Genomic DNA, 13,326 nt, shown 5'->3' with positions numbered 1-13,326 from the left:
CACACCAGCAGTGCTTGCACTTAATCAAATCACAAATGCAGCCAAGCAAGAAGGAACTATGGCGTCTTATACAAATTAAAGCACAGGCAAATTTGCTTACTGCAACATATGTTTTTGACTGCCAATGAACACAAGTTTCAAAACAAAGTATTTATTACAATGATTACAAACTAATACATGCATTAATCAAAGAAAACCTTTCATGAACTGAAAATATTTAACTATACTCATCAGTCCCCTCAAGTCAATCAGGATCACTTCATCCTTGGTGAACCCCAGTTGTTGTCCCGAAGACCATTTTAAGTCGAATAGGCACAAAAAAGTGAACTCGGCCCGGAAATGGACGTCAGAGAAGTTTTACATGAAAGATTGATCACTGACTCAGGACATGAATGTGGAAACGGTACTGGGTTTGGAAATCGGTGAAATCATGTGCAGAGATAGAAGATCAGCCGAAGGTTTCAAGAAGGAAGTGGCATCCGACTATCAATAGAGTCATGCATAGAATTCAGCAACCAGTCCAATGTGCTGACAAGGAAGCAACATTTGATCATGGTTATCGGTAGACTCACACATGAAGTTCGGCAACAGTTCTAAGATACTGATGTGGAAGCTGCATTTGATTGTGGCTATCAGTAAAGTCACACATGGAGTTCAGGAATCAGTCCGTGATTCTCAGGAAATAGTGGCATACGATTATGGTTATTGGGAAGTCTCACATGGAGTTTGGCGATCACCTAAACAGGATCAGAATTGGCAAGACTTGAGAAGGCAGTGAGGCGTAGAAGGATCATCAATGGATTTTTACTCGTGAGCTGTAGGTGGCCTTGAAGCAGAGCAATCGATAAGAAGCTGCACAGCGGAAGCGTTGGACCAGTCGAGCTGTTTAGTTGACCTGCAGTTTTACTGCTAGTTGAGACTGAAGTAGCATTTTGAAGCACAGTCGTGGTTATATACATCTCCCAAATCACTGAACATGCAAATAAGGCAAAATGCACATGCCAGTTATTATGTGCCAGTGACGACCTATGAAATATGGGCGTCAAACTTTTTGTATATGTATCTTTTATATACCCTACGCTCTTGCCTATTCAGCCTAGTTAAATAATAATTTTCCTAATAAAATGAGGAATAATTTACTTTGCCAAGGCATTGCAAGAGACCGTCTGTTATAATCTTCCTACGTGCTGTGTGCAAGTTGTCTGCAAAGTGTGTCTCTTTCATCTTAGGCCCATTGTTTCACATTTGCATAATCATTTACCAATGAACAGTAAAATAAGTTTAAATAGTTTTAGTAAGAATTAACTTCTTTGTTCCAGACGTAGCACATATACTACCCCTGGCTGAAAATGTTTCATCATTTATAAAAGCATTGGCAATGGTATGTTTAAAATTCAAAAAGGAAATAAAATATTTTTTCAAGGAGTGAAAATTTTTGGTAAAATCAATCATTTTAAATATAGAATAAATGAAAAAAATCAAATATATTTTCCATTGTGACTGTGGCGGATATGCAGATGAAGATGATCCGACATCAGAGCTTATGCGGCAGTTTGTGTCGTGTGATGCGCATACTTCAAGTGTTCTCTAAAATAGTTGATTTTTGTTATGTTCCACACACTTCTGTTTTTATCTTCTATTGTTTGTTCTGGCTGGTCCATGATCTTTTAGTTAAATGTTAAATTAAAGTCGTATTAAGTTACTTCCATCACCTGTCTTGCCCAGCTTGATCGTGTGAGTTTAAACTTTGAGTTTCATGATAATGCAGTCTGTTGTTCATTGGGCATTTGGCCCTAGTGACACATTTTGAAAGAAACCATAAAATGACTGAAAATTGATTGATGAACTGGCAACACCCAAAAAAATGTTGAATCAGTTTTTTCGTGTGGGAATAAGTACTTGATCACTGTTTTATAAAATATGTTCACTCAAAATATGTGAATGAAATAATGTTTGTGTGCAGTTGCAGGGTAACCAGACAATGTATAAATAATGAATGCAACAGGCTTATATTTTTTTTCTGAAGCGTTAAGAGATGGCTCCCAAAAGATATCTTTCTGATGATCTCAAAAGCTGATAATTTACATGTTCAAAGATAAATAATCCTGCAACTTCCCTGTGAGAATTTCTAGCTGTGCTATAGTACCGTGAGCTATCTCTGGAAAAAGTGTCACAGGACTGGCTGCGTTTTTCCTGTGTTGGCAAGATGCTTTGCCGTCTTCTGTCTTGAATCTCAAAGCTATTTGTGGACAATCTGAATCAAAAAATTTTCCATAATGTCCATGTAGAAATTCTGAGATCACAGTATGCTTCATAATGCAAAGTTTTCCTAAACCTATCTTGGATAGGCGGTCGTTCATGTGCAAAGTAAATGAACAACAAAGCAAATTGTGTTGTTGTTTTTATTATCAATACACTTATAATTAAGCTGTTCTCCTGTTTCTCTCCATATATATTTATCATAGTTATCTCCAGTTTCCGAGCAGTTCCCTGACTGTTAGTTAAGGCATCTTATTCCAGTTATCCATTTCCCATCTGATGTTTTTTTTTTTTTTTGATGGGGCAATTGAGACCTCATATGCTGCCAATTTGAATGAGGTTTAGGTTTTTTTTGCCATACCTAAATTTCTCTTTCTATGAAAGGTTACTTAAAGTACGGTTACACACATGAACCTTGTACTTTGCTCACTCTGCATTCAGTTATTTCAGGGTGTGGCACGATGTTTCTTCTTGGTTAGTGCAATGATTTTTCTATCAGCTCTCCTTGTGATTCCAGGTGTGCAACAAGCCCAAGACTAATTCTCAACACTGCCAGTTCTCTGATATTTATTCCAAAGATAGCTCGCTGTACTTAGAGCACAGTTAAACAATCCTACAACTTCTCTTTGAGGAACTATGTCTTCCTATATGGAAATTATCAGCTTTTGAGATCATCAGAAAGGGTTATCCTGCAACTGTGCAACCATTATTTCATTTATATATTTCAAGCCAACATATTTTTTGAAACAGTAATTGAACACACATGAATGACTGATCAAAAACTTTTTGGGTGTTGCCAGTTTTATAAATCAATTTTCAAGGTCAAATTGGAGTAGATTTATGATTTTTTTTTTCATTTCTTCCATATTTATAATGATTGTTTTTCCTCAGAGAAAAAAAGAAGTATTTTTGTTTTGTTTTTTGAACATACCATATTGCTAGTGTTGTTGTGGATGATCAAACATATTCTGCCTGGGTTAGTATGTGTACCTGATTTTTAACTGTTTTAAATTATTTTAATTATTGTTTTTCTAGTTAAGACCTGAAGAGTATACATGTGCACTGAACTCAAATGGTCCTAGTAAAGTTATTGACCCAAATTAATTATTTAATTTTTTTTCTTTTGAAAGAGCATTTTGACATACAATAAAAAAAAATGTTTTTAATTGTCATTTTTAGCTCAGGTATGAAGAGGTTAAGTTTACGTTTCACATCAGTGTTTTATTTATTTTAAAAGTGTATGTATTCATACTGTACTGTTTACATGAATTTTATTTCCTGCAATTAAGTTAGATATTGTAAAATTTATCTTAAAATAGGTACAATATTTTTATTCTTGTACTTCTTTTTTCTGTAATAAATTTTTAAAACACACAGTATATAACAAACATTTAGCCACTGAGAGCAACAGCCCTAAAACGATAAAATTATTCAATCATTGTGCTTCTATCATAGTGAGAAAAGTTGATGCCAGCACTACACATAACAAGCATTACGCAGAAACAAAATCTCATGTCAGGTTCACAACACATACACACACACATTCCAATATGTACCAATTTGTTAGAAGTTCCGCATAGCAATATGGATGAGGTGCATGTATGGTTTAGTAGTAGTAGTATGCAACAAACATTTATGAAGTACTGGTCTGTACTTAAAGGTCAGCAAATATGAATAACAGCAGGTTTATGGTTTAAGAAGGGTGTTATTCAGGTCAATAACTAAGCTAGGGTAACTGGGACACTGCCCCAAGGTCCCGAAACGAATGGGTGCCCCACAAAAATTTTCCTCTCGTTTGGCATAATAACATTTTTAAGGGCGCTCCCATGAAAATGTATGTTCCAGGGCCCTGAGAAGGCACTCTACTGCCCTGGCATTTTTAATAATATTGATGAAGTAAGGAGGTGAGCAGTTATAGAATTCTGGCCTATCTGGCCTTTTTTGTTAGTCGGCTTGCCCTTCTACCACATTAGGCCAGATAGTTGAAGTTCACTGTACACATATTTTAAATTTGTATATTTTATCTAAAATGTATTTTTCTATCCATGGTAATTTTTATCCAAAATGATCTTGTTAAGGCAAACGTTATGGAACTTGGATTGATATTTGAATGATATTAGGCCTATCAGAAATGCTTAGTTTTTTTAAACATGCAGAGAATATTTCCTTGATGATGAATTTGCATTGTTTCCAAATATTATTCATACATTTTTTTTTTCTTTGAAATTTCTCACTGATTTTATTAATATGTATATATACAGCATACCTAGAAAGTCCTTACCCAGGCCTTTTTGTTCTCAACTAATGGTCGTAGATGAAAACTTCCTGAAATAAAAATTTCTTAAATCTAGTAAATGTTCATATTATGCTACTTTAATGTAAAAAAGTTACGCAATTTAAATTTTTTTCATAGCTAGAAAAAGTTTGTCCAAATTTCAGAAGGAACCAATGAAAAAGGCACATAAAAGTAAAAATCACAATACTCCTATTGTATTTCACCACACAATAGATGCTGTCTTCAGAGGAATAACTTAATAATCTTAACTCTCAGTTGTTCAGCGGACAAAATATGTCCGATTGAGCCAGCCTAATGTAGTCAGAATGAAGCAAGTGCCCGCATGTAAGTCAAGTGTATGGGAGGAGGTGGTGGAGAGAGAATTATAGTCATGAGTGATATTAGAGTTGATCAGCCCTTTCACAATTTCTGGTGGTGAAAACTCAATTGACCCAAGTCCCCCCCAGTTCTGATGCCTATGGTTTATTATGATTATGTTATAATGCCTATAAATATGTCTCATTATACACTACTGAAAAATGCAACACCTGGAAGAAGTAATGCTTTCGATCTGAAATTTTAAAAACATGTAAGAGTAGGTAAAAAGATTTAATTGATGCAGCTTTCATCGAGAGATTTGACTATCAAATCTTTTGTGAATGGATGCCAAAGTTAAAGACACCGCAGTGAATAAAAGCATATGTAGGCTTTCTTCCTACATTTCTTGTTTGCATTTCTTCTTGCCATCAATTTGCAATGTCTTGCCAAAGAAGTAGACAGCTTTTTTAACAATTTGCAAATAACAAAAAAAAAGATGCAGCTCATGCAACAAAGATTTCATTTTATAACTCTGGGTTTGCTCAGACCCCTCAGATACAAAAATATGACATTACAAAATTTGAAAAAATTCAGTTGAATCCCTGGAGTATTAGTGAGGAAATTTTCTCATCATTTTTCGCAAGTTTTAAAATAAGATGTCATAAGGTATGACCACCCTGAGAGCAATATACAGTCCATGCCATTATTGTGATCACATCAGGACTCAGGTTTTCTGATGACTAACTGAATAATAATTATATCCAAGAAGAGTCCCGTTTGCAAGTACTGTGACCATACATCCTGTTTGGTCAGGCGGGATGTATAGTAAATGGGTATTAGTAAAATGGGAAAACTTCGTTCCCCCCCCCCCCATGTAATTGGTTACAAATTTTTCAATCATTCTTTTTTTTTTTTCTCTTGAGCCAAAATCCTACATTCAGCCATCGGGAGGCGTTAGAATGGAACTTTTTAATGTGTATCTCGAATTACGATATTTTTTTCAAACTACAATATGTGTCATAGATCCCTTGAAAAAGTCTCTCTGAAAAATTAATCTTAGTCTGGTCATCTGAAAGAAAGGACTTTTTTCATCATATGGAAATGTTTGCAACAAGAGAGGGGGTAGAGCATTTTCTAGCCTCTACATCTACATAGTATTGCAAGCTGATAATAGAAACTTAGACAGTTAAAAATCAATCTGGTTATATCTTAGCTTCAAAATGTGCAGAAAATAAATTGATAATATTAAGGAAAGTCCTGATAACTGTAAATGATTTTTTTCCTGTGTAATGATATTGGTCCTTTCTACCGTCCTTTGTAAAAGTGATGATAATACTCAAATGATAACATTATCCATGATTCTAATAAGCTACATTGACTGTATTCATTTTGGCAACTGAGTGAAAGTAGCTGGCAATCTCTGTCAGAGTTAAAAGGTTAATGGGTTATTTATTTCTGTGATGTTGATATAAACACAATTCTCTACTGTCGAATTACCCTGCAAACCTCTATATTTCAAAACCCCTGAAATGCATTTTTTTTCTCACTTGATTCTAGATTTCACTGTGCCATTTTTTCATTCATATTTGAGAAATTTATAATTTGATTTAAATGTTTTCAGGTGCAAACCTTAAAGCTTCTGAGGCAAGTTTTATCATCATGGAATTCACCAAACTTGATTCTTACACACCAAGAAGTGATATCTCAGATTTTTCAGCTTATATCACATGCATTTGCTTGTTTTGAATCGGATCCAAGTATAAAACCATCTGGTGAGTGAAGATATTTTTTCAAATTTCTTAGTTAAATTGATTCCTTACATAAATTGATTAATGTGTCTGTGCTTGTGCATCATTCCAGTGTTATCACCATAAAGCAATTATGGTGATAACTCTGGAATTAACCACTGTTATACAACTGAAGTGATGACTATATTGATGAAGGTGGGAAAATTCTAATATTTTCATTATATTCTCATTCTAAGCATTTCAAAACAATGTCCAAGACTTCAAAATTTCGAAGCAACCTGAAAATGTCATTAAAATTAAATTTAAACATGTTTGTTGGTATTAGTCAAGTAGCTTTTGTTTTATATTCAAAACATTTTTCTAGTGTTTCTGACTTCTATTCTTACTGATCTTTTGTCATGAACAGAATATTCAACTTCCCAGTAGTAGCTCTCGTAAGCATTTATTGGTAAAACGTAGATTTCATGATTTTACACATTATGAGTAATAGTGTGCTTTTAATTGCATGCTGGGCATACAAACACACTGTTAGGATTCAGCAACCCAAATCTAACATCAGTTGTGAAATATATAACAGTAAATATTGCGTTCATGGTGATAAAATGTAATTAAGGACCATCAGGTAAGAAAAATGGTTCAGCACATGCTGAGAGAGGCTTTTCTTGCATGATAAAAGTTAAAATATTTTTGCTCAAATGTAGGCTTGTAACCAGAAATTTCGTTCAGAGAAAGACCACTTGCATTTCGGGGAGTAAATGGAAGTGGAAAAGAGGGAAAAAATAAGAACCAAAGAGAGGGAAACAATAAATTAGGCCACTTTTTCACCTTTTTTCAGTGATTTTCTTGTATTTCGTGGTGAGGGGACCAGACCCCCTAAGCTCTTTCCCCCCCCCCATTTGCTACGGCCTTGTGGAAATAGGATACATAAAAAAATTATGCATAAATTTATGATGATCATTCTGCAAGGATAAATCAAAAGAGATATTCATCAGGAGAGAATACAGGGTGATTCAGAAAAGATGAGAAAACTTTATATTGGTGCGTACTATCACCTCTTAAACAATTGTCATAAAAGAATGCATGGTCTAACATAGAACGTAAACGCGCCAGCACGTTTTGAAACAGACGTTCCGTAAATGTTAAAATGGCATTCCTATTGAAATTTATTGGCACAAAAAAATGCCAGTGTGCCCATCACAAATATATACAACAGAATCGAGGGAAAGAAGATAAACATTAATAAAATGGGTACAGGTTGCCCTCAGCAGAAATGGAGTTTGGCTAAATGCCTCATTGCTCGATCCAAGATGGGATTTCCATGTAATAGAATGGAGTTGAAAACAGTTGTTCAGAAGTATGTAACTGAAAATAATTTTGGAACTAGGTACTGTGACAGGCTATTGGGAGATGACTGGTACAGTGAATTCATGCAACGCCATCCAAAGTTTGTGTTGAAGAAGCCTGAACACCTACAGAGACTCCCCTAGAGACTCTGAAATGCATGTTTTCAATTACTCCAAAATATTGGTGTACTTGGAAGCAGGCTTAGGTGGCTTTCAATTAACTTACTAACTTTGGTTACCTCCTAGTAGTAGTTTCTAAAGAAGTACAGAATAGGTTTAATCCTTGAAAAGAAGCAAATTTTTATTTCTAGCAGATTAATTATGTGTAATGTTCGAACTAACGAAAATTGTTTCCAATTACCCCGCCTGACCCTACCAGAGGAAGTTAATGAATGTCTTCTAAAAATATTTGATCAAATAAAAACTAAACTTATATTAGATCACCCAAGAAACAGATATAGAAGGAGCCTATAGAGTACCATTGTTTTCAAAAGTTAAAGTAAAACATATCATTGCAAATTCCAAAGTGGGGTAATATAAACTAATCTGGATTGATGTTGTTAAAAGATACCCAGCCTTGAAATATGATGTCATCAACCAGGACTTCATACCTCAGACAATCTTCATCAATGAACATTAAATGTAAATTGTATGTGAGCAACAGTTGACTTTTCAACTGAAAACTCTGGAGATAGCCACTTCATCAATGTCATGCTCTGTCTTTAATTCATCTGTTTCTATTTCTGGATTTTTAAACACTGATAATATGATGTCTAACCAGTCATTACACTATACATATATTCACTAAAAACAGTTATTTTGATGTGCCCCCTGAAATGATTTTTCCTTGTTTATATATATCATCGTACAATTTCTATTACGATGAAATTTGGATTTTCACGTACGAACATTTCACTAGTGTACCGTGAATATCGGGAATCCGGTAAAAAATTAAATCTACGACTTCGCTGCGGCCAACAAAAAAATCATGCAAGAACGGGACCAACGACGACTGACGAGAATCATTAAACGTGACAGATGTGCAACCCTTCCGCAAATTGCTGCAGATTTCAATGCTGGGCCATCAACAAGTGTCAGCGTGCGAACCATTCACGTAAACATCATCGATATGGGATTTCGGAGCCGAAAACCCACTCGTGTACCCTTGATGACTGCACAACACAAAGCTTTATGCCTCGCCTGGGCCAGACAACACCAACATTGGACTGTTGAGGACTGGAAACACATTGCCTGGTCTGACGAGTCTCGGTTCCAATTGCTTCGAGCTGATGGACGTGTACGGGTATGGAGACAACCTCATGAATCCACGGACACTACATGTGATGGTATGGGGCGTGTGCAGTTGGCGTGATATGGGACCCCTGATACGTCTAGATACGACTCTGATAGGTGACAGGTACGTAAGCATCCTGTCTGCTACAATGGCAGGTTATTGAGATTTAAGTGAGTTTGAACGTGGTGTTATAGTCTGCGCACGAGAGATGGGACCTAGCATCTCCGAGGTAGCGATGAAATTTGGATTTTCAGATACGACCATTTCACGAGTGTACCGTGAATATCAGGAATCCGGTAAAAAATTAAATCTACGACATAGCTGCGGCAGGAAAAAGATCATGCAAGAACGGGACCAACAACGACTGACGAGAATCATTAAACGTGACAGATGTGCAACCCTTCCGCAAATTCCTGCAGATTTCAATGCTGGGCCATCAAGTGTCAGCGTGTGAACCATTCAAAGAAACATCATCGATATGGGCTTTCGGAGCCGAAGGCCCACTCGTGTACCCTTGATGACTGCACGACACAAAGCTTTACGCCTCGCCTGGGCCCGACAACACTGACATTGGACTGTTGAGGACTGGAAACATGTTGCCTGGTCTGACGAGTCTCAGTTCCAATGGCTTCGAGCTGATGGACGTGTGCGGGTATGGAGACAACCTCATGAATCCATGGACCCTACATGTCAACGGGGGACTGTTCAAGCTGGTGGAGGGTCTGTGATGGTATGGGGCGTGTGCAGTTGGCGTGATATGGGATCCCTGATACATCTAGATACGACTCTGACAGGTACGTAAGCATCCTGTCTGATCACCTGCAGCCATTCATGTCCATTGTGCATTCCGACGGACTTGGACAATTTCAGCAGGACAATGTGACACCCCACACGTCCAGAATTGCTACAAAGTGGCGCCAGGAACACTCTTCTGACTTTAGACACTTCCGCTGGCCACCTAAATCCCCAGACATTAACATTATTGAACATATCTGGGATGCCTTGCAATGTGCTGTTCAGAAGAGATCTCCACCCCCTCTAACTCCTACGGATTTATGGACAGCCCTGCAGGATTCATGGTTTCAATTACCTCCAGCACTACTTCAGACATTAGTCGAGTCCATGCCACGTTGGGGTGCGGCACTTCTGCGAGCTCGCAGGGCCCTACATGATATTAGGCAGGTGAACCAGTTTTTTTGGCTCTTCAGTGTATGTGGGGGAGGGATTCCATTTTTCAAAGTGAAGTGAGTCAGGATTTTATTCCTTTTTATCTGAATCTAAATCAACAATCTCATAGTCTGTCATTTTTTTACTATCAGACTCAGTTTTTTGAATATTTTTACAAATGCTTTATATTTTGCAAAGTTTTGAAATAGTTAAACTTACTGCTTTCTATTTTTCTCCTGTATACGCACTTGCAGATTCATTTTTATTGATTATTATATTGTCTATGCTAATTTTTTTTTCTTCTTTCAAGATGTAGTTTACAGAGGAAAGTGGGTTACTAGAGCTAGAATTCTGCTATCTGCCACACATTGTGGCACCATAATTGAAGAAACTGTTTCATTAATGAGATGCTTACAAGGATTGTCCTTTTGGAAGCCTTATATAAATCAATATATGTTGCAAACATTATCATTACTCACTGAAAACTTTTCAACTATTAATTCTTGGGTGAGTTGGTTTTTTTATGTAGTTTTCAAAATACCGCTTTTTTTCCTCTCTCAATATTTTTTATGAAATTAGTTCCAATATCATAATGGTATAAACTTCATATTCAGACTTTGATCCAATTTAATGTCTCCTGACTCTTATTCTGCTCGCCAAGATATCTAACAGCCCTTATTTAGTAGTGCTTCTTGGATTTGTGTGTGTGTGCGTTGTTTTTAGTTTATATTGAATGTTTTGTTATCTATGTTATATTAATATGAGAATATTTATTACCATGATGTTTCTTTGGGGCTGTTTTGTATGCAGTAGGGAAATGAAAGTAATGTAAAAGGTGCAATAATCACATCATCACGAGGTTGGGAAGCCATTTTTGACCATTTTGTATTTCTAAAAGAATAACTCAAAGACACTAGTAAGCTAGCTCATTATCCTCCCCTAGAAGATTGGTCTTTGTGGGTATTGGAATACTTTTGCATTCCCTAAGACTATTATACCATAAAATAACCATGCAGCACCGAAGATAATCATGTAATCTATAACATATAATAGGCCAAGAAATATCAAGACAACATGTGCTTTCCCAAGACGTCTGTAGGTGGATAACAAATATGATAATAAATCAGGTGTGTGCATTTTTTTTCTCTTCCGGTTCGAGATCTAAAAAAAATAGAAGAGAAGTGGATATTTGTTTTAGCAGTTAAAACTGCATATATTTCATTTATTCATACATCATATACATCTCGGAGAACAAATAAAATCACCAAGGGATGATATGATCCATACTGGTGATCATAGATAAAAAATATACAATTCATTTCATGCACATAATTCACAAATATGTAAGTATAATTCAGTATTTTTTTCTTTTCAGTTTTTTCCTTTTCTCGATTTTCTATTTTGTAGAAGTGAACTATTAATATCAATTTTTACTTTAGAAGACAACATTAAAAATCAGAAAGGAAAGTGCTCCCAGGTATAAACATTCGTGTATCTTGATATGAAAACAAATAAGCTTTATTAATAAAAAATCAGGCCCCATTTCCAGTCTTACATTAGCATCAGCAAGTAGGTTATCTTTGTTGATTTTTGATTGCAAGAAGGGTGACAGAACAAAGCTTGTAAAAAAATGAAATTAGGTCCAGCCTGGTGTCATTTTTTTGGGTGGGGTGTCTGTGTTATGCTGACTTTCAACAAGGACAGGAGTAAAAATATTGGCAAAATTCTGTAGACAAAAGCGGAATCTAATTTACTTTTGGTTCTGTCAGAGAAATTAAGAATAACTCTGATGTCCTTCTCTCCATTAAAAAACAAAAAGTAAAGATGCAACGTAATATTTTCGCACGCTTCTTGCTGATGATACGTTGAAACTTACATGCGTGCAACTTGGAACATGATTGGAATGTATTGAAGGTGGGGGGATAAACTTGATTTTTCCACTTTCAAAGTTGCAAAAAGAGCTTTTATGCAGTACATCTTTTTGAAAAATTTCACCCTGCTACTTTGCCTCTAGTAAGAGCGTAATGTTTACCCATGTATACAAAAGCGACATGATATTCACAAATATACGGACAATCACGAGTGTATCTCTGTCATAGGCATACGCAGAATTTTCTCGAGGAAGGGGGTTCGAAATTTTTTCATTCTGAAGGGGCTTTACATTTTTTCCTGCTTCAGAGGTAGTCACCTCTTACTAAAAATTATGTTGTAATACGGTCAAACTCAGTTATGATGACCTCGGTTGAGACAATGCTTTTGCTGTAACGTATAATATTCTGAGTCTGAACTGATTCCTTAGAGAATAATGTTGATGAACGTTGCTTATCATGTCAATAAAAAGCAACCCACTTGGATATAACAACAAATTTTTTGTCATTTTTGTTTTCGTTTTAATGACGTTTACCCAAAAAATTCCTAAGATTAGAGCAGTATACATTCCCTAAATGCTTGTCTGTTTATACCTGATGTTGAAAAAAAATATTTATTTCATATTTAACGTTCCCACTTGCTCATTGACGTGACCACTGTATAAAAAATTTCCATATTTTATAAAAATGTCCCAGTTTTTTCAACAAAGGTCACTTTAATTTCTAATCTTAGGACCAACACAACATCCACAAAAACAAACCAAGTTTTTTATAACACCTGACATGATATATAAAATTAGTAAGATGATGTTATATGATTTTGTCAGTGGAGAGTACTTTTATTTCAGATTCGCTTTTCCAAGCACTGAAGATTCTCTTGAAGACGTCTTTCTTGGGGTAGTGCAAATGGTTTTCTTTGCTGTTTCACTGACAAAAATAGCAACAGAGCCTAATTTAACTTTGCTGGGGACCTATCTACTGAAGCATTACCTTTAAGTGTGCACAGATTTGTCAGTCATATTTACTGTAACAAATCCTCTATAGAATGAGCATT

The 13,326-nt window shown here is 35.8% G+C and overlaps 1 protein-coding gene across 1 annotated transcript in view; it reads left to right on the top strand.

The window, feature by feature from the left end:
* HERC2 (E3 ubiquitin-protein ligase HERC2) overlaps positions 1 to 13,326 on the top strand; it is a 645,607-nt gene that overhangs the window by 283,766 nt on the left and 348,515 nt on the right. The window contains exons 38-39 of the mRNA XM_089238586.1: positions 6,474 to 6,624; positions 10,715 to 10,911. Coding sequence (XP_089094712.1) covers positions 6,474 to 6,624; positions 10,715 to 10,911 — 348 coding nt within the window. The remainder of the gene's footprint in view (positions 1 to 6,473; positions 6,625 to 10,714; positions 10,912 to 13,326) is intronic.

Source organism: Pholcus phalangioides, unplaced genomic scaffold, assembly GCF_987345545.1.
Source record: "Pholcus phalangioides strain wild (caught in Gottingen) unplaced genomic scaffold, Ppha-v1.0 ptg000011l_1, whole genome shotgun sequence".
NCBI classification, from domain to species: domain Eukaryota; kingdom Metazoa; phylum Arthropoda; class Arachnida; order Araneae; family Pholcidae; genus Pholcus; species Pholcus phalangioides.
Note: the sequence above shows the minus strand (reverse complement) of the source record. Positions and strands in the feature narration are given on the sequence as shown.